General features: G+C 35.4%; 1 protein-coding gene across 2 annotated transcripts; it reads left to right on the top strand.

Annotated features, from left to right (window-relative positions):
• Positions 1-860: 860 nt before the first annotated feature.
• LOC121424332 (ERI1 exoribonuclease 3-like) lies at positions 861-25575 on the top strand. 2 transcript variants are annotated; one of them, XM_041619974.1, is made up of 8 exons: positions 861-987; positions 15488-15760; positions 17406-17519; positions 19869-19928; positions 20380-20471; positions 21422-21494; positions 22892-22988; positions 25327-25575. In XM_041619974.1, exons 1-8 carry the CDS (start codon positions 943-945, stop codon positions 25404-25406), a joined length of 834 nt encoding a protein of 277 aa, XP_041475908.1. In that variant the 5' UTR covers positions 861-942; the 3' UTR covers positions 25407-25575. The 2 variants fall into 2 exon arrangements, with proteins under 2 accessions (XP_041475908.1, XP_041475907.1); XM_041619973.1 differs by having other exon boundaries at positions 15485-15760.

Genomic DNA, 25575 nt, shown 5'->3' with positions numbered 1-25575 from the left:
AGAAATTATTGAAGAAAACCAAGGAAAATGTGAATAGGTTTAATTTTATTCAAGCTTTAATTTGGCTTTGGAAGTTTGGTTGCTCAATGATTATCGACCTTCGACGCGACGCAGCGCCTGGCTGTGCAGCTCAGCTGCAGCGCAGCCAATGCAATGCATCCGATGCATGGGTTTTTTTTCGCCGTCCATAGTCTCGGACTCGAAGTTGAAATTTATACCCGGATTTCGGGGTTTAGGCGCCTTGTATTAAGATTTATAGACTTAAAAGTCAAATGCAAATTAAAATTTGAAATCTGACCTTGAACAATCATCGTTGATAAACTTCAGCCCTGAAGCGATTGCACTTCAAATCAGACCAGGCAAATTAGACGTCATTGTGTATGTTGCTAGAAGATCTATGACGAGTCGACTGAAGCCCCAGCGCATCATTAACGTTACTAGTAGCTACGCGACCGGCCCAGACTCGGCGCACCCAGGCCAGAAAAATGACCTCGATTATTACGATGGTTGTCTATGCATTTATTAGTGGTGCAGCGAAATTCAGCAGAGGAAAATAAGAGATAAGAGGTATCCTCGTCATAGACTTAATATTCCAAAATGAGAAAAAATGTCAATATCATGATTATTTAAGCTAAATAAATTATTTTAAAATAAAAGTAATATTTTTAATATTTCTAGCTAGAATAACCGATGTAATAATTGTTCATTAAAAATATTTAAAATTAACAAATGAAAAAAAATCAACTCGACAAATTTCCGAAAAGTCCCCCTTATTTTTTAGACTGGTCACAAAATTCGAGCGGAGTTGACCTTCCTTAGAGCAACACGCTTGTGTGTTGCTGCCCTCTACGTTCGTTGGTCTCGGCGAAAGACTTCCGCATGTGACCGTCTATTTCACTTTTTTCAGAATGTCCGAGGTAAACTCCGAGGTCAAGGAAATCTATGAGTAGTGTACCAATAGGCTACCCATTAAGGAACACCAATTTAGTAAGTATAAAAACTGTACATGTTGGAGCCTTTGAGGGATAATGTTCGGAAAAAAATTATTGATCGATGTTTGTCTTTTCCTCGTCTCGCCTCGGTCCCATACACATGAATTGGTGTCCAGTTAATCATGACTCGTGTCGCTTAGCTAGCCTTAGGATGGGGGGGGGGGGGGTCGGATGTCCGGACACTTTATATTTTTGAAGCCTTCTTTTTTTGTCTTTGGATTACACTAAGAATATGAATTCAATATTTGTAGTCATCTTCTATTTTGTTCTCAATAATATTTCCTATCATTTTGTACTAAAAATTGCTCAAACTTCGCTGGTAAATTTTTCAAAATGACTTTCTAAAGTTTCTTGCCCGGGGGGGCCACTTACATTGATGAGTGGATACCATGCGCGACCAAAAAAACACGTAAAAAGGATGTCTTTTTCACGATAGGGCACGTTACGTACGTAATGTGATAAGGGTGTCAAAAACACAAAAATAATGAAAAAAGGGTATCTATTTGAGTATTTCGCTCGGAAAATTACGTGTTTAGGGTCGAATTTGCGAGGACTATAAAACAAAATTAAAACTAGAATTTAATTCGTCATGCGGACGAATTAGGTGGTCTGTCATGATTTGTCATTCCGTGTCGGCTGATGTATGAAATAAATCATATAGATATCATTGATAATCTTGATCGTAGACATCCTAAGAATAAGTTTTGACCATTGCTAAATGTGATTATTGATGTGATGATGACAATCGTCAAACATACAGCTTCAATCAGATACATACAAGATAGATGATTATATATATAGATGGATGGAGTGGTGGATGGAGCGATGGATGGATCAAGTGATCGATTGAGAGATAAATGATAGGTGGTTATATTAATAAAACATAGATAGACAGACAGACATATAGATAGATAAATAGATAGATAGATAGAGACAAATAGATTGATATAGATAGATAGCCAGACAGACATACATATGGAAAGATAGATAGAGACAGGCAGATAGATTGATGGATATATAGAACGATAGATAGATATACATATCTAAACAGATAAATATGTTATATTAGACAGAGAGATAGACAGATACATATACAGAGTAGGTAGATAGACAGACATATATTCATGCAGATCAATATGATCTTCATGATGACGACGGAATATTCATTATGGATGGAATACTTGTGAAAGACGGGAGATGATAAAGCACTGTTAAAAGGGTCTCTTTCATGTATGACAATACATGTGATATGAAACAAAGTAATTATAATCTGTTTTATCTTGCGAAATTTTAAATTTTATACCATTAAATTATCACGAAGGATCATGGACGAGGTGGTAAAAAGAAAAAAAATGAAAAAAAATCTTGTTTACCACAGGACTCGAACCTGCGCCCCTGTGAAAGCGATTCAAATGCGTTATCCATTGAGCCACGATATTCCCCATAGAGAATACACGTAAGCAATTTTGAGAATTCCAATTTTGCAAGCGAAATACGAGCATGATCCCGGCATCTGATCAAAAATGAAGAGCACATTTTCGAAAGCTTAGAATCTCGGCTACAACATACTAAAAGCTCAGGGAAAACTGACAAGAAACAATGGAGATATGGCTCACGAAAGAGAGGAATGTCGAATCTAGTTTTGAGAAAAAGTCATGTCCCATACAGATTACACGCAAAACACATGTGATATGAAAAAAATCAATTATAATCTGTTTTATCTTGCTAAATTTAAACATTTATACCTTTTAAATATCATAAAGGATCATGTAAGAAGTGGCAAAAAGAAAAAAAAAACTGAAAAAAAAATCATCTTGTTCACCCCAGGACTCGAACCCGCGCCCTTTAGAAAGCAGTCAAAGCCACGATATTCCCCATAGAGAATACACGTAAGCAATTTTGAGAATTACAAGTCCAATTTTGCAAGTGAAATACGGGCATGATCCCGGCATCTGATCAAAAAATGAAGGGCACATTGCGAAAGCTTAGAATCTCAGCTACAACATACTAAAAGCTTAAAGAAAACTGACGAGAAAAAATGGAGATATGGCTCACGAAATAGCGGAATGTCGAATCTAGTTTTGAGAAAAAGTCATGTCCCATAGAGATTACACGCAAAATGAGGAAATATGACATGCCTCTTTTCATCGCTGTTTTACGCAATGATGCAATTCTCAAAACGAAAATTAATGATAACTAAGGAGAAAGAGTACATTCTAAACTACAACATATCGAAATCTGGGCGAAAACTGATCTATATTCGAGAAGTTACAACCAAATTTGCATAAACTTGATGACGTCATTTTTGAAAAAATGAAATTTTTAGTTTAGGCGCCATTTTGATGACGTCATGATATCATTTAGGGACAATGGTGACATGGAATCGAATCTATAACTCATACTCTATCGATATATGAAAACAAAATTGGGGGTCAATGGACTATTTAAAGAGCTACAGTGATTTTTAATAGGCATGTTTTTGCCCATATATGGCCTATAGTGAGAGCTCGCGCGCACACGTGCTGCAAAGTTTAACGGGTGTTAATTTCGTTGTTAATGGTCGTAGAAGGTTGATCAAGGTATCAAATTGTTCAAAATTTTATTATCAATGAAATGATGTAAAAAAACGGTGTTTCTGCGTTGTGTTAAGGCGTTACGCGCGGAAACGCGCGCGCATGCGTGCGCGCGTGCAAAATTTTTGAAATGCTTAAAATGACCCAAAACGTACTCTCGTTTGGTCAAAAAGTGATTTTGAGCATTTTTAAATTTTGACGCGCGCGTACGCGCGCGTCGTGACCTTCAGGTGACCTTTGATGACATGACCTGATGACCCTTGACCTTAAATTGATGTGATGTTATTTTGATTGATTTTTGATAATTAATAATGGAGATATGATTGATAATGTGATTTTACAAAATGGCGCCTAGATGACGTCATCATGACCTAATGACCTAGAAAAGCTTATTTTGACGTGTCCATGACAGATCCTATGTATGACGAAAAAATCAGCAAAATTGATTCAGCCGATTCGGAGAAAAGTTGGCGACAAGAAAATCCGTAAAAATAAAGAAAGAAAGAAAGAAAGAAAGAAAGAAATAAGAAAATTCTGACGAAATTAAGAGATGATCTGTCAAAGACAGACCACCTAATGATTTATAAAGGATGTCCTTTTTGCCCCAACATTTCGTGTTTGGAGTCTGATTTGCGCGAGATGGAGAAGGTGGGTCGTACTAAACCAAATAAGGTAAAGCCCAAGCCTTGAAATAAGTGGGCGCTGAGCGCAAATTCGCGCTCATAACGCCATCAATTGCGCCCATGAAGCCCCAAAATCATCAAAATTTTGACGACCGGGCGCAAATATTTTCCAGGTAATTGCGCCCGCCTTGAGTGAGCAGTGAAGCCATATCATACATGTAATTTAAATATCTGTAAAGCCAAAATCAAATAACTTTCAATTTACGATAAACACAGTTTAAAATTGCCAAGTGCGTCTTTTTCTCTGTACCATAAAAAGTGAGCTACGTCCGTCTTTTTTTTCCTGTAATACATATGCGCGCGTTCTTCCGGTAGTGGTTTTTCCATACTTCACCATGTGCAATTTCTAATGCACACATTTCTAGTCGGGATATCACAATTCTGTGATATAGTAATTCGAATTGCACAGGAGATAAATCCCTGTTCACAGCACATACGATGTGCAAGTCTTTTATCCTCACAGTCGCCGACCGTGCTTGTCAAAACGGAGCCTTAATAATCCAAAATAACTTAGCTTATAGTTGTGAATTGTAGCTTTTTAATTTCTTTCCTGGAGAGGGGTAAATATCAGACAATAAATAATCTAACAATGCTCCATCTAAAAAAAAATAAGGAGGACGCCGCGTGCACTTGAGTGTGGTGTTAGCAAGCCAGTTTTGAGCTCATGTCTGCCAGAGCTCTGGGTGAGAATTCTATCAGTAATGGCCTAAGTGATGGTGATTTTCCGTTTGAGATAGAGTTTAGATTTCATGTTAATTTTTGAAAACTGTCAAAAAACTTTATGATTTCTTCATTGTGATGAATATTTAAGTTATTAATGAATACATTTTCACCGAATTCAGACTCTCCCAGAATGAAAGGCATTTTCTGTGGAGATCTGCGTTTTCAAATAACTTGTGAAAAACTTAAGGTACGTGAACCTACAATACATGTACATGTACATAGCCTGTGGCTATGTGCTGGAATTTGAATAGACTGAGTTATTTATTGATTTCGTATATGCAATCCAAGTGCACCTCACAGCCACAATCACACACAAACACCCACTCCCATGATTCAAACCATAAAAAAAGCCTTAAAAATTATTTTTTTTTTGTAAATTTATTATTTGATCTGAATTCTCTCTTTCTCCATCTCTCTCTCTTTTTTTTAAATTTTTATTTTATTAATTTATTTAGATTTTTTTGGGGGGGGGTTCATTGATCATGGTTCATTAAAGACAAAAAATAAATAAGCCCATGTGTGTGTGGTTGTAAAGGGGATGTGGAGTGAGGGTGTCAAAACACTTAAACATTTAAATCTGATTTCTTAAATGTTTGAATAAGCCTAATACTTAGCATATGCTATTCATTTACTAATTAAAAAATTGCAGGAACATGCGCTTACTATAAACAAATTTGCGGTGTGGTTCACCGTTATATATATATTTTTTTAAATTGCCCCTGGTTCCAGAAAATTGCCCCCGGTTCCTGTAAAAAGCCTGTGAGCCGGGGGCAATTAAAAAAAAAAATTGCCCCCGGCTCACAGGTGCTTATTTCAAGGCTTGGTAAAGCCGACGACCGAAGGACCCGTAACAATAAAACATTCCTGTACTTGTTTAGGGGTTCATTTCAGGGAATATTTGAGAGTATTGTTAAGGGTAGGGTTTCACACGCCAATACTTGTTAAGGGGTGCATTTTCAGAGTATGGAAATTACGTGTTTAGGGTGCTTTTCGAGACCCCATGGTCGCGCATGGTATCCACTCGTGAATGGAAGTGGCCCCCCCGGGCTTTCTTGATCTTCCGGACACACAACCTGTCCGGATACATACATACATACACTCATTCAATGAACAAGGTTATATTATAACCTTGTTCTCAGTTATATCTCCATGTGTGGCAAAATAAGGGTGGCAATGTTTGGCTTATTTTCTCTTTTTCTTTGGGGCAAATGCTTGATTTTTTTACACTGACAGTTTATATCTATTATTCATACAACTTGGCTCTTATTTAAATTTGATTCTGTAAATAATTTTTTTCTTAATTAAAAATAGAGATCAAAAAATGAAAATATTCTTGCCATATTACTTTCCACCAATAGAGGGCGTACACAAATATATGCCCAAAATTCAAGTTTTTGAGCGCTCTGGTGAATGAAAAAATTATTCCCAATTACTAATGAAAAATAAATTGCAACTGTATGGAAATTAGTAATTTTGGTCAAAAAGTGATATTTTAATGATGTTTTAAAGTGTGTGCTCTGTACAACATTGGCATACGATAGTCCTACGACTCCTACCTCTAGATTCCCCACAGGCAGGGTGGTAGCAGTGAACAAGTGCATACATACATACATTTAATATTTATATAGCCCTTTTCCATGTAAACATGCTCAAAGCACTTTACAGTATAATATTATAATTATGTTAAATATTCTGCTCTCCAAGTGCTAACAATATTAATCAAATGAATATTACAAAGAAAATAAATAGGTCTTTAGTTTGTTTTTGAATAATTGCAGTGAAGGACATGAGCGGATGTTGATAGGGAGATTATAAATTCCAAATACTGGGACCTGTGAAACCTATGCATTGTTGACCTTTCTTGGAGTTCATTCTTGGGACTTGTAAAAGAAAAGGGTCCGTTCTAGAACGTAATGAATATTGACTTTGTTGCACTGGAGAAAACAGACATGATATGTATTGTGGATACACAACAACTGGGTATACTTATTGAACTTATTACTAAAATACTAACGTTAGTTAGTTAATAGTATTCGGTTCGGGATATGATAGCCAGGTAGGTATGTTGTAAAAAAAATAAATTCAAGAACTTAGGTGTTTGCTTCATACCATCATGGACATGATGGACCTATCACAAATAGACGAAAATCAATTGTGCACTGCTCCTACCCATTGCGATGTTGTTCGTTCACTTTATCAAAAGCAACGCACAGCAGCGAAAGTTAGCGCTATGGGCAAGACTTCCATATGTCCTCTCCACTAAAATTGAAAAAAAAAATATGGAGAAGGTTTATCAAGAATTATCTAACATATATCTAAGAGATTTAAGAAGGAAAAGTTAGATACATACCAAAATATGGCTTTATTCCATCAAAAAATCGAGTGTGTGTAATTCCCAATGGCATCGGTTTATTTAGTCAGAAAAATAAATACCCAATACTCTTGGAGAGTAGACTAGTCGTAATATCGGTTGATAATTGTTATGAAACCCATGGCTTTCAACAATTCCTGCTAGCTCAGTGAGTAAGGCGACAGACTGGAGATGCTTCGTTCTGCAGCGAGAGGTTCGAATCCAAGTTCCCAACGGAAGTAAGTAGGAAAAAAAAGAAGAAAAAAGAGAAAGACAGAAGGGGGTTTTGGGGAAGTATTTTTTTTAATTAGTGGAGGGGACGTATGGAAGTCTTTCCGCGCTATGCCTATGAAAATGATTGTAGAAACAAGAAAACAGGCGTGCATAAAAATATTTTTTACGTACATCGCAAATATCCGAACATGAAATGCATTTACATCACCTTGCAGATCAGTATACTGTATATTTACGGCAAAGATGCAGTTGAAATTCGATGGAGAAATGTGTGAAAAACCGTTAAAAATGCATCTATTTCAGACAATATTGATGTTGCTAGTAGCGCTTACCTTCGGTCACAAGTTGATTTTCATTTGGGAGTAAAATTCACAGGATTGATGAAATTTAACGGGATTATTTTTTATGGTCCGACGACAATCGCACATTATATAAACAGCCTAAAATCATGTACTCAAAAACCAGATATGAATCGCGCATTGCATTCTAGGTAACAAGGGGCTATTCCACGGTTATTCACGTTACATTTGGAGACACCTTAACTCATACTTGGAGCTGTAACTCCATTATTATTGATAGGAACTAAAAATCTCCTTATCACAACAAAGTACACAGTCTGACTATCCTTTGTATAAAAACAAAACTTTGGAAATTTTATTATGCTCCTGGCAAATCTTTGGAATGTGTCGGTTACTCACGTTACATGATTTGGACATGCATAAAATGAAAAGTCGACATAGGTGAAAAGTCTCCTCATACAAGGCTTTTAGGAAAATTGATTATATCCTTTTCAAAGAAGTATATTAGGGAGACAAACTTTGTATATAATTAAAAAAATAAAGAACACATGGTTTTTACTTGGGGTGCAGATAATATGGTTACTCATGTTACAGTTACTCACGTTACATTTTGTCCATGTATGGTTAACAACACACATGTCATTAAAAATTCAATAATGTGTGTAAAATTCATTGCTAGGAACATCAAAAAAGAGATTTTATACCAAAAATTGGAACAATTGGAGCTTTATTAGGGATTAGGAGGGAAAAGTATGATTTTGCTTACTAATTATGCATAATTTTGCGTCAATTTGTATCTTTGAATGGTCATGCATCCAATATGCAGTACATTAATTGTGGAGTCCCGCAAGGCAGTCTGTTAGGCCCTTTATTATTTATTATTTATATTAATGACTTTTGTAAATCATCTGATATCCTTTCGTTCATTCTTTTTGCAGACGATTCTAATATATTTTATTCCCATAAAAATCCATATACCTTAGTAAATACTGTTAATAATGAACTTTTAAAAGTCACACAATGGATAAGATCCAACAAATTGTCTCTTAATTTACTTAAAACTAAATATATGCTATTTAGCAATTCCATTGATACACTTCCCATGGACATTGTTTTAGACGAAACTAATTTAGAAAGTGTCACATTCATTAAATTTCTCGGTGTTACCGTTGATAATAAGCTTTCCTGGAAATACCACATAGATTGTATATGTAAGATTATTTCGCGAAATATTGGCATTATCAATAAACTGAAATATCATTTTTCGTCGTCATCACTTTTAATGCTATATTCTTCCCTGATCTTGCCTTACTTGAATTATGGGATACTTGCCTGGGGCAGCACCCATCAAACCATTTTAGATAGACTGTTATTACTGCAAAAGAAGTCCCTTCGTGTTATTCATAATTCAGCTTTTCGTTCACACACTGACCCACTATTTTTTGATAGCAAATTGCTGAAGATAAGCGACCTATATTTATTTCATTTAGGACAATTTATGTTTAATTTTGACAAAAACACACTTCCGCGTGTATTTGATTCTATGTTTCCTCTTAATCGTTCTTTTCATAATTACCCTACTCGGCAATCTGACGAATTTCATTTACCCCGTTTTAGAACTTTATTAGCAAAGAGTACATTTATGTTCGATGGCCCTAGATTTTGGAACTCCCTCGACAATAACATAAAAAACAGCCCTTCCATATATTCTTTTAAAAGAAAACTTAAAAACGTTTTACTTAAATCCTACCGAGGTCTTCAGTTATAATTCCTGCTCGTTATCATCTCCTCTCAGACTTAAAGTTATTTTTGTTAGTCTATCATTTTGTTTTATCCTCTCTTTTCGGTCGAAATTTGTCCTGATTCTATTTTACGTTTATTTCTCCTTTTGTCGTCCTGTTTTTTTGTTTTTTTTTTCTATTATTTTTTCGTTTTGTCTTGTTCTGTGAGTTATCCTGTTCTTTTTAATCTATTCAGTAAATCTCCGTAGGCAAATAGCAACCATTGCGTCTCTCTCTCTCCCTCTCTCCTCTATTCTCTTTCTTTAGGGGGATTCACATTATACAAGCTATGCTTTTTAGTGAATCCCCCATTTCCACAGATACTTTTTTTTCTATCCTAACTATATATTATTTGTCTATAAAATATTTTGTATGTTAGTTATGATTATTATTAATGTATTGTAAATATTTGTTATAATCTATGAAAATGATTTGTATCAATATTTGTTATTTCTGTTGGAAATAAAACTGAATCTGAATCTGAATCTGAATAAATTAGCATAATCGCTGAATACAAATTTGCATGAAATAAATTACTGTATAGTATTGTAGATTATGTCCAAGACAACCTGCGCGCAAATTTTTGGCGTGATCGTGCGGCCAATGGCCTAGATCTCAAGGGGGGCCTGGGAGCCCCCCCCCCCCCCTCCCCCACCCCCCCGGGCCATATCAACTCCCAAAATACCCCGGCCTAGATAGGGTTACAGGTGTAAAGGGCATTCAATGTGTTGTTCGAACACTCTTTAAAGTTTGGTTAATCGAAACCAAGTCTTACTAATGCACTCTCGCATTGTGAATACTTCTACTAATATTCAATTTTTTGTGTGATTGTATGACCACTGATATTTTGATGAACAAAGAGTCACATCAAAGAGGTGTACCCTCATTTTGCTTTTAATTAATCAAAAATAACTTCACAACTCACCATGAGACTTAAAACTTGACATCCCACAGAAAATGTTACCTAACTAAATAATTTTTACTGGTTACTCACATTACATGATGGTTACTCACGTTACAAAGTTACTCACGTTACAGTTTTTCTTCATCATTTTTATAAAAAATTTGTACTTTTTAATGATTTTGATAGTCATCACTGTGTCAAAGATTGTTTGAAGGAAGAGAATTTAAAATCCCACCAATTAACTGTGAAGATTTTTTCTCTCAGAAAACAAAGTCAGTTTTTTCGGTTACTCACGTTACATCACCTGAGCAGGTTGCAATATTCAATTTTGAATGAGTACTACAAATTTACTTGAAAAGCTGTTGTGTATTTTAAGTAATTTGACTCTTCTAAACTTCAGAAATATATAAATTGGTATGTTGTTGCAATAACAAAATGGTAATAAGGCATATTTCATTTTTCACCATTTTTCTTGTATTTTGGTACAGAATGGAAGACACAACTTTTGACCATTTTTTTCCAAAGTATACATATGAAAATAAACTTTTTATTTCTTGTTCCTGAAACTATCATGTATGAAGGACTTAAAGTATTAAAAAATTCAAGAAAATATTGAATTTGAATTTTTAAGCTCATGTCCACCAACCTGTGGAATTGCCATAGGGACTTTCCCTTTTGGCAATCGGGGCTAAAACATGACCGTCTTTGGTCGAAAGAGGGCCAGTGATCGATCGGTGATGATCATTGGCCGAAAGGAGCTTGTGTAAACAATCGCCCCGGATGGTCGTCGTAAAAACGTAAAGAGAAAGTTAAGGGTTGGACAGCAATTTTGACAGCTGGTGGTGGTCATAAAATGCTCTTGTAGAATGTCCATTCGTAATCGGTCCATGATACCATCATTTAGAGCTCGTCAAGACCTTTCATTTAATACCTCATTAGTTTCAATAGCCCCAGTAGTAACAATATGGTAGTTTTAAGTTCGCACAAATGACAAAATAATCACAAATGATTACTGAAAGCAAGGCTGAAGTTCCTGTAGCACACAGAGTTGCAAGATCAAGGAGTGAGATTTTTTTTCAAGTCCAGAGAGCTGCCATAAACATTCAACTACGTAACTAAAAACAATGATGTCATTGATTGGGAATAAATAACCCACTCATGGGTGACTCACACAAGCATGCGAGGTTAGCTATACTAACCTCGCACAACGCATATGATTTCATAGTGCATTTTGACATATTCATCACACGAATGTCGGAATAAACACACCAAAAAGTTCAACTTTTTACATCTATGACTAGAAAAAGAAAGAAAACAGAAAAAAGTAGGAATTAATATGTAGGGCCTAACTACTTGTAGCATGATAAAATAATGATGAAATTTGTCATGGATGATGAGTGAAACTAATAACACAATCCAATATAAATGATATTATTTGCTTGACATTAAGTCAGCAGGGTGTCAGGATATTTGGTACTACATGTACAGGATTTGACAAAATTTGTGACTGCTACCCCCTGTCATAACTTTTGTCATATCTTTTGCTTGTATAAAAGGATTACGCGCATTTAAAGCCGTGTATTTTTGGTGCGCGCTAAAGAGAAAAGACAAAATTTATGACAATTTTTGTGACAAAAGTTATGACATCCACCAGAATACTGATTTTGTCATATCTCTGAAAAAAGATAATATGGATAAAAGACAATGTTCAGAATCACTGGCCTGGTCTCCCATCTGAAGTGAATAACAGTCTGGTCCTCAATTCTCTCTTTTTTCTACAAAAAAATTATGACTACCTCTTCAACTTGATCCTCAATCTCTAACTTACTGGCTTAGATTTGTTCTTTTTGATGCTTGGACTCTCCAAACAGTGGAGGGATCACCTAAGAGAGAGCTATAGCATTGTGTGTAAGCGTGCCACACCACTGTATTCAGTGCAGGTGTGAATGCACTTTGAAAACACTCCATCCATCAGAAAGAACAGAAATGTTGATCTTGTGTATAGGAGAGTCACAACCTATGCACGTTTAAAACTAATACACTATTCATCAAAGAGTAGGGTGTTCACCCGGTGTATTGCACCTGCCGGTCCCAGCAAAATTCAGGTCAAGTCAATCTTGACGTTCATATGCCATAATAATCAATATGATTGTGGGCATTAATGGAAAGACAAGACAAAGAACAAATCTACCAAGAAATTATTCATATAAAGGACAAGTTCACCCCCCAAAAAATTGACTTAAATAAAAAGAGAAAAATCCAACTTAAATGAAAAGAGAAAATTCCAACAACCATAACACTGAAAATATTAAAAATTGATATAAAATAACAAAGTTATGATTTTTTCAAATTTCAGAAAGAGATCCATATACACCTCCACCAATTATGACAAAAGCTTGTCGAGACTTTCGTTTTGTTCTCTTCAGATTTTTCTTTTTAGTGTTTCTTACCTTACTTGGGACTTGGCAATAAATAGTATTAAAATATACTGTTTATTGCCATTTAGATTTCACAAATTATATAAAGACATACATGTAGGTAAAAATTATTATTAAATATCTGTAGATTTTGAACAAAAGAGCTACTCTGGCAGCTTTTATCAAGCTATTTAGGTCCCAATGCGACAAAAAATGTTTCTAGATTTTTATTTCATTTTTTGTCTCACCTGCGAAGCAAAGTGAGACTATAGGCGCCGCTCCGGCGTCGGCGGCGGCGTCAACATCAAATCTTAACCTGAGGTTAAGTTTTTGAAATGACGTCATAACTTAGAAAGTATATGGACTTAGTTAATAAAACTTGGCCATAAGGTTAATCAAGTATTACTGAACATCCTATTAGAGTTTCATGTCACATGACCAAGGTCAAAGGTCATTTAGGGTCAATGAACTTAGACCATGTTGGAGGGATCAACATCGAAATCTTAACCTGAGGTTAAGTTTTTGAAATGTCATCATAACTTAGAAAATATATGGACCTAGTTCATGAAACTTGGACATAAGGTTAATCAAGTATCACTGAATATCCTGCATGAGTTTCACGTCACATGACCAAGGTCATTTAGGGTCAATGAACTTTGGCCGAATTGGGGATATCTGTTGAATTCCCATCATAACTTTGAATGTTTATGGATCTGATTCATGAAACTTGGACATAATAGTAATCAAGCATTACTGAACATTTTGTGCAAGTTTCAGGTCTCATGATTAAGGTCAAAGGTCATTTAGGGTCAATGAACTTTGGCCGAATCGGGGTATCTGTTGAATTACCATCATAACTTTGAAAGTTTATTGGTCTAGTTCATTAAACTTGGACATTAGAGTAATTAAGTATCACTGAACATCCTGTGCGCGTTTCAGGTCACATACCAAGGTCAAAGGTCAATGAACTTTGGCCGAATTGGGTGTATCTGTTGAATTACCATCCTAACTTTGAAAGTTTATGGATCTGATTCATGAAACTTGTACATAAGAGTAATCAAGTATCACTGAACATCCTGTTCGAGTTTCAGGTCACATGATCAAGGTCAAAGGTCATGTAAGGTCAATGAACTTTGGCCATGTTGGGGTTTTTTGTTGAATAACCATCATATCTCTGTAAGTTTATTGGTCTAGTTCATAAAAAGTGGACATAAGAGTAACCACGTATCACTGAACATCTTGTGCGAGTTAGAGTAGTATTCAAAGTCAGCACTGCTGCTATATTGAACCGCGTGATGCAGGTGAGACGGCCAGAGGCATTCCACTTGTTTTAATAAGAACGTGTGGCAAAAAATTGCTTAGATCTACCCCGGGCTCAAGCTCAGTCTGGTAGAGGTGAGGATTCTCTTTTCCAGGGTACTTTCCAATGGTGGTGCTAATTAAATTCACAATCTGAATACACTCAGTCTGACAGATGAAGTTATCATCAGTTCAGCCAGTCAGTATAGTATGTAACTTCTGTAGACCTCATTGCCAAATTCTTTATGATTATTTGATGAATATAGGCACCAATCAATACAGTTCTTTTGAAAAATCTTGTACATTATCATCAGTAATGATGGCTCAACTTTTGAAATCATTTTTAGCAGCGACACTTTTTTGAAAAATAAAAAATGCCTATGTGCCTTTAATGCAGTACAACCTTCATTTGCTATCAAGCGCAAGGAAAGAAGAAGTTGTTATTGTTAATAAAAGAATTACCTTAATAAGCAGAGTGAATGAAATACTCTACAAAAATTAAACCGGACCCTTCACCAAATTCATGTAACGGCCTGCATCAATCTGCATTTAAAATAGTTTGAATGCCTAATCTTTCCCTTGTGTTGTAGTATCTTTGATATGATTATAAATTGCGTGCCCTCTATTTGCAATGTCTGTCTATAAAAATGCAATGGTCCCCCAGAAGAAAAAATGAGTTTTTCAACCTTTTTTAATCATTTATTTCAAATGATTTTTTTTTCCTTAATTTTGAGGTAGCATGTGATCTTGCACTTAAAGATTTTTTCCTCCAGTGTTCGATGGAAGTAGTATTATTCTTAATAAAAATACACACTAAGGAAATTAACATTGATAAGTTCAAATACCAGAAAATGGAGGGAATAAATATGACATAACATCAACAACGCCAAATTACATTTTTTTAAGAGTTCAATGTGCCAGGCTGTAACTTGTCAGAATGATTCATTGTATTGATAAAAGTATCACATTATGAAATAAAGTACCGGTAAGTTAAGTTCATAGCTTTATTTATACATAGAGTTAAAGCTCTATGATTTGTACATGACATGTCAACACTACATGTAACTGTGTCCCAACCTGGTGAAATGACCCATAGCATTAATTACAGACTGTGTCCAAGACATTACATGTATGTGCACAATTATCATTTTTTTCTTTATCTCTTTTCAATCTGATCCACAAATATTTCTCTCAATTTCCTCTGGTTCTTATGTTGTTGTTTTTTTCAGGAGAATCCAATGTTTCACTTCTCAAGGATTTGCCACCTCAAGTGTTTCTTTCTGGGAGACTGCCATATTACAAGGAGAGTCTTCTCTTGCTTCCATCCATCCTGGAATACCTCTCTGCTATCAAGCTCACCCCCTTCCTTGCTGAGGCCTTGGAATTTTCGGAGAATGGCATCAGGAAATGGGAACACTTCCCCCATCGTACCCCAAGACTTTGATTACTTTCTGGTCCTGGATTTTGAAGCAACCTGCTTGGAGAATCAAAAGATAGAACCTCAGGTATAGTCATCTCACTTGGTCTAGAATAACTTGTGAAGTCATGATTCATGGCATTTTTGCCAATTTGTGACATTGGTTGGAACATTTTAAACCAAGCATGGAAGAACTTGGGATGAGCTATCCTCACTGCATGATCTCAATTCAAAAGTTTAAATTGGAACCCAGATTTGTACATTGTTCTAGTAATTTACGTATGCATGCTGGCATGGATCCTAGTCTACAAGCACAGACTCATATTTGTCACTTTAACCAATAACAGGTCTCGAGAAAAGACTAGATGCCAAAGTCTCTGTCTGTGTCAAATATTTTGGTAACCCGAGAGCTTCGGCCCGCTTCATGGGCCGGAGCCCAGGACTCCTTCATGTAATACTAGTCAAACACATACTCTCCAAAATGGGGTAGAATGTGGTCGCAATAGCACTCCAAATAAAAGGGAAAAATAAATTATGACTTTACCACAATTATATGGATGAAAGTCTATCATGAGACAGAATTCCTGACATGGAGGCACAAACTGGACCCTCAAAAAAGGAAAAGTTAGACGTCTATGTCGCGTTCGTGTTGGTATCGATCGGTCATTTTGTTTTCAATATTGACAGAAGGAGAACGAATGAGACAGAACTTTTCCTTTTTTGTGAGTCCAGTTTGTGCCTCAATGTCAGGAATTCTGAGATAAGTGCATAATTTATTTTTTCCCCTTTTATGTGGAATGCTATTGCGACCACATTCTACCGCATTTTGGAGAGTATATGTTTGACTAGTATTACACGAACGAGTCCTGGGCTCCGGGCCGGAGCTGCCTGGGTTAAAAATTTGGAAGAGCCAGCCACAGTACATTGAGAATCTAGTCTCATTACTTCAGACTCTGCATTATGCACTATGCAAATCATGAAAATCAAGGGTCTGGGCCTGCAGACTACATGTACATGGATCCAGGCAGTGGTGCTTGTGACCCCCCCCCCCCCCTCCTCCACCCCCATTTTGACTCAAACCTGTGTACAAATAGATGAATTATGGATTCAAACCCTAGTAAGGAACAGGTATTCATACCTTTTGGGCAATCAATTAGTCTCAGGTCACATGATCAAGGTCAAAGGTCAATCAACTTGGTATTTTAAATGTTATTTTATATGAATATTGTTTTTGAAAAAAAAACTATAGTTGTTTACCAAGTCAGCACTGCTGCTACAATGTATACTGAATCGCCCCTGTAACTGGATGGAAAGCCACACCCTTTCAAATTTTTACATTCTTAGTAGTTTCTGGCTTGGAAAGACCTTAGCACTCATACATGTATATGTAGTTTCTTCTGAAAAATGCATGAAACTTGCTTTGTTCAGTAGTTCATCAGCTTTTGATTGTGATTTGCCAATTTCACTGTTGGGTCTGGTCTGATTCTGTAAGTCTGAAATCAGACATTTTAAACTTATAAATAGTAAATGTATTATTTTGATGTACATGTCCTTTATCAGTGCTAAATACAATGAAAATAATATCCAGAAAAATAATGAGTTGTATACTGGGGGGGGGGGGGGGGAATAAGTCTAAGGTGAATTCATGTTCCATGGCATTAATTCATTGGAAGTACACTCTTAAAATAATTTTGAGCAAATTCACAACATTTTATTGCATTATTCTTTTATAGGAGGTGATTGAATTTCCTGTTCTTAAAGTTAGTGGTAAAACTTTCCAGACAGAAGCCACATTTCATCAGTATGTTGAGCCACAGGTTCATGGTGTTGGGGAATTCTGCACAAGGGTGAGTATGAAGTATTTTGGATAAAAATGCTACATTTATTTCAAAATATAGTATACACATATATCATGTCTTTCAAGGATCTAGCAAAAACTATTGGTAATGAAGAGATATAAAATAGGAACTTCTTCCCGGGGGGCAACTTTCTATCAATTTACTACGGAGGCTTGCTGAGGGTAAAGTAAATTGATTGAAAATGGCCCTAAGGGAAAAAAGGGAACTATTTTATCTCTCTTCATTTCCCATTAGCTGGATCCAAGAAAGGCATGGTGTATTTGTTTTATATCCCCTCTATATGTTAGAACTGTACATGTAGATCTAGATCAAGTTCATCTACATGTAGATATAATCTGAACCAATTCAAATCAGGTGTAGCTAACATTAGACGGTCACAAGCTAGAACTAGGTCCTAGTTTCTAAGTTTAATGCTAGCCAGTGCCAGTTCTTGTGTAGGCTGCGTGCGGCATCTACCCGTCTCCAGTTATTGAGAGGTACATGTCCGGCTAGATAGTGCGCCGTTGCAATTGTGCTGTGCTGCTGCAGTTTCACTCAAGATGTAGCATGCAGAATTAATGGCTGGATCTTGACTCACCTTGTTTTTCTCCTTGACAAGGTATCCTGTTTGAAGGTGCTAAATATTATGATAAAGCGATCGATACTTGATAATCCAAAGAGATGGCCATTTTGATTAGAATTGTATCTTCTGCATGATAATTCATAAATGAGAACTAATTTCACATTGCCTTATTAGTTCTTGATACTACCGCAATGGTAAGTCCGACTTTCAAATTGTGCAGAGCATGCAACGTTGATATGCTGCACTGGGCGCGGCCTGTCGCGCTGGCTGCATACACTCACTACCACAGACAGTTATGCCATACCGGCTGCACCGCACCCACGCACAGGTGAGTACATCACACAGAGCCCTGTGCTGGCGTAACTGGGAATTTGATGGATAGGGAAAATTACTATGTCATGGCAATAGTCACTTTTCTCACTTTTGTAGTGAAAACTATGGGATATAATGCATTTTAGATGTTAGACGCCATTTAGAATTTACTGAGAACTAGTTATATGTTGTTAGTTTTTTTTTTTCACTTTTATTTTGGACCATAAAAAGCAAATTGTATAGATATCCTTCCCAGTCCATAAATTGGTAAACAGATGATGAATTAAGAGAATAAAATTACCGTATTTTTTTCGGAATACAAACCGCGGCCGTGTATTAACCGCACCCCCAAAATCGGGAGGCTCTAAAAAAAAAAAAAAAAAGGCAACCCGAATGTAGAATTTATTTGAATGAGCAAGTTACATAGAACCTTTTGACAGACTAAAAGATATATTACAAAATTTTGTATTTTAAAAAATGGTTACTTTATTCTTTAACTTTATTTTTTCAAAGAATATAAATTAGTTCTTTGTAGAATAAAGAAAAAAAGACCATGAAATGGCAGTATTGTATATCAAATTTATAGTCTAAAACGGAAAAAGAAAACAAAAATGTTGAGAGAAAGTGAGGGGGGAAAAAAATGAATAGAGGACATTTTTATTGCCTATTTTCTAACCGATTACGATTACGATCGATTACGATTACATGCCTATTGTAACGCATTTTTAATGCACATTTTAGGTGTAAAAAAATTAGTTTTCATTCCAAAAAAAACAGGGATTTTTGAAGGAAAAGGTAACCATAAATTGGCATTTTTTAATATCAAAATTATGGTAAAACAGGGAAAGTTTTTTTTTTAATATTGAGAGAAAAACAAGAGAAATAAAGAATAAAGGACATTATTTATTGCCTTTTTAATAACAGATTACGATCGATTACGATTACGTGCCTATTGAAGAGCATTTCCTATGCAATTTTAGTTGAAAAAAAAGTTTTCATCACAAAACAATCAGGGTTTTTTTGGGAAAACATGTTTAAATTTATAGCAGTTAAATAAATAATACAAACCAAGCTTTACAAAGAAGATTTTTCCAAGAAAACTTCGCAAAATATATTTCTTATTTTTAGTAACCAACAAATAATTATACATTAAATATTTTATATAATTGTTGGTTCATATGCAATTGTATTACCAACAAAACATGGTCAATTTTCCGACAAAAATTTGTTGTTTCTGTGTATAAACCGCACCCAACATTTCAAGATTATAAAGCAGGAAAAAGGCGCGGTTTATACACCGGAAAATACGGTACATTGGCTTGAAGTTGAAATATACATGAAAATATCAAATTGATGGAAAGTTATGAAGTAGGTCAATTACAAAAAAAAAGTTATAGAATTTCATTTCACAAGATATCAGAGGCTTCAAATGAATAGAATATATTTTTCTTGTTTATTCCCAGCTTACAGGAATCACCCGTGACATGGTAAAAAATCAACCAACATTTGCAGATACTTTGAAGGTATGTTAGTTTATATTTTTGCATGATTGATGAAATATTTGTTAGTAGTACTGCTTGGTGTTGCAAGACTACAAAATTATTGCATACCAAAAAATATAAATAATTTAAAAATCACCTCTTCTATAATGATAATTATATGACAATGTCAGAATTGGCTTGGTACAACCTAATGGATTTTCAAAAATATTTAATTAATTCTTTATATCATCATGTGCATGGTATATATCTGTTTATCGATTTAAAAAAATTTAGTTTGCTTTATGGTCTGCAATAAAAAAAAGAGTCCATCGTGAACAATTGATTATCTTAAATAGTGACTTTACTTAATAGTGAGAGGTAACACACATTAATTGTATCTTTATTTTGATAGGCCTACGCTTATATCTTATTTTAACACAAAGTGTTTGTACATGTAGTTATTTATTTTTTGTTTTGTTTTCATTTCCAATAGTTATTTCACATATGGATGGAGAAGGAAGGCCTTATAGACCCAGACATTAAATTCATATTTGTCACGTGCGGAGACTGGGATCTGAAAACAATGTAAGGGAAAAATATTTTTAATACATCCAATAACCTACCTGTGTTTTCAGGACTATGTATTTCTATATAGTTCTTGAATCCTGCCAATTGCCTTTTTAGATTTAAAAAAAATTGTATTGAATTATATTGAAATTCGTGTAAATGTGTTTGATTATTCTTGTATGATTGAATGTCAGATTTTAGAGAAAGAATATCAATGCTTTAGAAATGGGAAACAATTATTTGACGATATTTCAGCATCTTTTTTCAACTGTGGGTTGTAATAATTTTACAACATGTGAGCTTGAGTAAATGAATGAAATATAAATGCTATTGTACATCTTATGTGCAGAGGAATAACCAATTTGGCTTTTTCAGTGATTGTTATTGACTTTTTATGATGCTGTTGTGCTGAGACAGTTCATATTGCCACTTGGTGTCAACCCACTTTGTCTACATTTTGCTTTAGTTCCATCCCATTGGTCTAATCTTAACTTGTATATGACTAGTTCATCAAATGACGATTTGACCAAATGAGAGTAGACCAAGTGAACGTTAGACAAAGTTGATGGTTGATAAAGTGAGTTTAACTTTGATAATATTGTAATATTAGAAGTGTTGTGGCTCAGTGGATAAGTCTCCAGACTTTGAACCACGAGGTCAGGGGTTCAAATCCCACTGCAGCACTCGTTTCCTTTGGCAAGGCGTTTACGAACATTTGCCACTCTTCACCCAGGTGTAGTAAATAGGTACCCAGAAAGAAGGAATTCTTTAAATTCTCGATGCGCCCAATCAGGGTAGCCATGCTAAAGCCGCGGTAATTGTATGCAGTGCTTAGAAACATTTGTATTAAGCGCTATATAAATGTTGCATATTATTAGTATTATGACAATTCAACCATCTGATAGTACCAAAAGTGTAAAAAATTGTCAGTGGAAGTCTTTAAGCTGTTTTTTATTATGAACTTGCAGGTTGCCAAGCCAATGTGCCCATTTTGAGCTTCCATATCACTCATACTTCAGAAGATGGCTTAACATTAAGAAGGTAAGCATTCAATAATTGAAGTGAGAGTTCTACTAATAATACACCTCATTGAGGGCATTAGTTAGAATTATACGCACAAGATACATTTGTAACAGTTTAGACTTCAAAACATGTGTGTAATTTTTTAAATGCCGAGGCAAAATGATGTGCATATGTTTTATAACAGCGCTTCTCAACCTTTTTTTTACTCGATTCAGTAAAAAAAAATTAGGCCCACCTACCAAAATTTTAAGAAAACGTCCATTTCGATGATAAAACGTTTTGTGAAATTTGAACACAAAGTTCTGAAGCTTATTGGAAACAAACATTTTGAGAATTAATCTGCATTTGCAAATGTCCGGTAAATGGGCGACAACTAACTACATACATAATATGCCTGCATATGAGGTTCAAATCAAAGTGAGATTGAAACCATCGTAGTGTGCATGTGCATTCTTTGCAACATGCATGATACCTAAGTTTTGTTTGACCCGCGTAGACCGATCGGACATAATATGTTCATACACATCTGTGAAATATACTATCATAGTTTTTACCCTATTTTTCCTCCATCTGGAGCTTCTCACGGCTCACCTGAGAGAGCTTTGCAGCCAAACAGTGCGCCACAGTCGCTGTTATATAAGATAATGTAGTGATATGGATTTTTGTTATTTGATAAACAATCCTCTTCTCAAGCCATGACCATTCAATAGAACTAGTCATTAGTATCAGTCATTAGTAATTTTCTGTTAGCTAAAAAGAAAGACCGGTCACATGATGATAGATTTCAGCCAACCACTTGATTATGATATATATACATGTACAGTATCAGTCACAATTCTTTGACTACCTGTTTATTATTTCAAACCATTCATAATGTAGTCAAAACTTATGCATAACCTATTAGTTGTTATTACTATATTAGACCCTTCAGTTATGATTTGGTAACATGTTGTTGCCACAGACCTGGGTCCAGTTGCATAAAAGTTACTATTATAATAACTGCCATCCAATGGTAACTACCATGGTAACAATACTCAACAGCCAATAAAAATCAATGTCTTCAGGAAAGATACCATGGATGGCAAAGTTACAATAATAATAACTTTTATGCAATGGGGCCCTGCAGTTCATATCACTTGTTACAGATTGGTAACTGTTTTCACAAAATATTGATAAATTTCAAAATTCAATAACTGCGTTATTTGTTGTCCTATTTCGATGAATTTTTCAGCATTTTACTCCGTGAATTTTACTCCATCTATTTAGATATAAATATTTCCAGCCCGGCCCATCCCTTTAATTTGTGAATTTTCAACAGTTTCAGCTCTATGTTAGCAGCGCAGTACTTTTTGTGCCCTTTGTACACTAGCTAAAAGTGGCAATAGAATATCAATATATTGTTTGTTTTTAAACAGGCTTATGCTACGGTTACTAGTCACTACCCCAAAGGAATGATGCAGATGTTAGAGAAACTAAACATTCCACATGTCGGCAGGCATCATAGTGGCATAGGTAAGCTCATTCACAATAGAGAGAGCTATCATAGTATGAGGGGATGTGATGAAGAATTAAGAGAAGACAATAAGGAGGGGAGGATGAAAGAAAATAAATGGGAGCAGTTAAGAATGGAAATTGGAAAATCAATAGAATAAAATGCAAAATTAAAAACAGGACAAATTTAGGCAAATTATTGTTGGAAGGCAATCATTGCAAGAAAGAGAATTAGAGTGAAAAAGGGAGGGAAAAGAAGGAAGACAAGATAGTAAAATAGCCTTAAAAACAGACATACTGAAGCTTTTCGACATGCACTCATCGGAGTAAGATCGCATGAATGACTGAAACGCTAGAGCAAAACAGTATATAATAGAACCGTAACCAGACAATGGACGCTAAATGGCGAGCCGTGATTGGCTGTCAAGCAAACAAGTCAGGCTTGGTACCAGCCGTATATTGAAGCGAAGCAACTAAAATAACTCAAGGGTTCTTACGGAGACAAGATAATGAGAAGGGAATGATGAAGAAAGAAAGAAAGAAAGAAAGAAAGGAAGAGTTAGAAAAGGAAAAGAGAAACATAAAGGGGTTTAGAAAGAGAATTGACAGAAGATAGGGATGTGGAAAAAACAAACAATTTTTGTATTATTGGAATTATTTACAAGATTTTAAATTTGATTAAGCTGTACAGTGAACAGGGGGTACAGTAATACCTCCATCACATTTCCTGTATGGCCGCCGTATGGCAAGTCAAAAACAGCTGTTTTTACTTAATTTTATTTATGCCATCCATGTGTAACTGGTGCAATAATCTGCCGTTTTCAAATCGCCGTAGGGCGGTTTTATTCACGATCTGGTGAGAAAAAGTTGTAAATTGTAATATTAGTTTTGATACATTTTGTTGTGCAAAGTATTTCTATTTCCTTTATACTTCATATTTCCTTTCTCTTAACTGCTTAGAGGCAATTTTCAAATTTGCAGTATATAAAATTGTTATTAATATTATTAATTTGCTTGTAAATGAAGGTAGTTTTGGCCCATGCAAAGAAAGTATACATCCAGGGGCCTGTTGCATAATTTTTTTATCTGAGAAAACTCTGGTAAAAAGTGAAAAGTATGGTAAGTCTGATTTCTGCCATTGACTTTAACACAGGGCAAAAACTCTGGTAAAAACAACTTGGAGTTTTCTCAGGTGAATAGTTTTATGCAACAGGCCCCTGGTGGGTGTTTAATAAAGCTGCCCGTAAGTTAAGAGCAACTTTAAGAACGACTGGTGATCCTTTCTAGTGGCAAACGGTATATTCATCGGCGATGGTTTAGCACGTATAAAAGGTTAACCATTCGTTCTTAAAGTTGCTTGTAACTTACGAACAGCTTTATGAAGCAACCATCTGTTGTCATTGATCAGACCTCCATGAGATAGCATAATGAATGGTAATGTACCATCTATTCAAGCAGGCTCTAATCATTTGTTCTGCATTAAGCATTATTATCTTATAAACACCTACACTCATCCTCCATCCTGGTATTGATTTTTCAACTGGCAAATAACAATATAGCCACACCACGAGTTAAAGAGAAATGCCAGTAGTTGCAGTAAACACTGATTTCATGAGAAAGTCTGTAAAACAAGGCTTAATTGTCAGTATATCATCGAGGATCTAGATCTGGTAGTTACATAAACAACACAGATAAGCGCACATGGGACAGTGTATTATTATTGCTTTGAATGTCGGCCAGACGCTTGACCCGAATCCTGTGCTTATTTGCTATTTTTTCAGCAATTACACAATTTCTTCCAGAATCCTTTGGCACATAAAATACAAACAGACACTTTGGTGGTCATTTCATTGGATTCTGTACGAACTCATTTTGATATCGTTACCAAAACTGGCATTTACCTTTAACATAGCCAAATCCACTACCTTTCAACTACCAATTTTGTATCATTTTTTTTTTCACAAATGTAGCTTTTTTATTATACTATCAGAGTCTTCACATTTGGAATTCTAAATACATAAAAGGCTATATTGAACCATATAGGATGTAGGAATGCAACTGCAAATTTGATTTACCATTGCAAGTACAGTTAAATTTTTCCAAGTCAAATATCTTGGGAGTCTCAGAAATCTGTTTGAATTGGCGAAATTCGGCCTACAGAAGACGAATAATTGATGGCATGCATAATTTGATCTCACAAATCACCTTGGCATAGGCAATTATTCAAAATTGTAGAAAGTAACTTCAGAGTTTATTGTATGTGATCAACTATAATTTTATATGAAAGAGTCTAGTTGATCTTATTTACATGCATGTGCTTGAGTTATTTTGTCTATATCTCTTTCACTTAATTTCTCAGATGATTGCCGCAATATCGCCAACATTCTCCAAGCTCTGGCCCACAGGAGATACAAGTTCAAGCAAACAGGAAGTAGATGACGGGTCACATTCACCTTGACCCCAGGGTCACTTGAGATGACTTCCATGATCAGTGTCCTTTGCAGGACACCAGAGACACTTCTTAGCTTCTAAAATTGTGAAGTGCCAAGTACAATGTGGACGAGGAGTTCTTGTAAAACAGGAGTGGTCCATTCTCTTCGCCTTCATT

This window comes from Lytechinus variegatus, chromosome 11 (assembly GCF_018143015.1).
Source record: "Lytechinus variegatus isolate NC3 chromosome 11, Lvar_3.0, whole genome shotgun sequence".
Taxonomy (NCBI): domain Eukaryota; kingdom Metazoa; phylum Echinodermata; class Echinoidea; order Temnopleuroida; family Toxopneustidae; genus Lytechinus; species Lytechinus variegatus.
The sequence above is the reverse complement of the archived record's forward strand: the minus strand, read 5'-3'. Positions and strand labels throughout refer to the sequence as shown.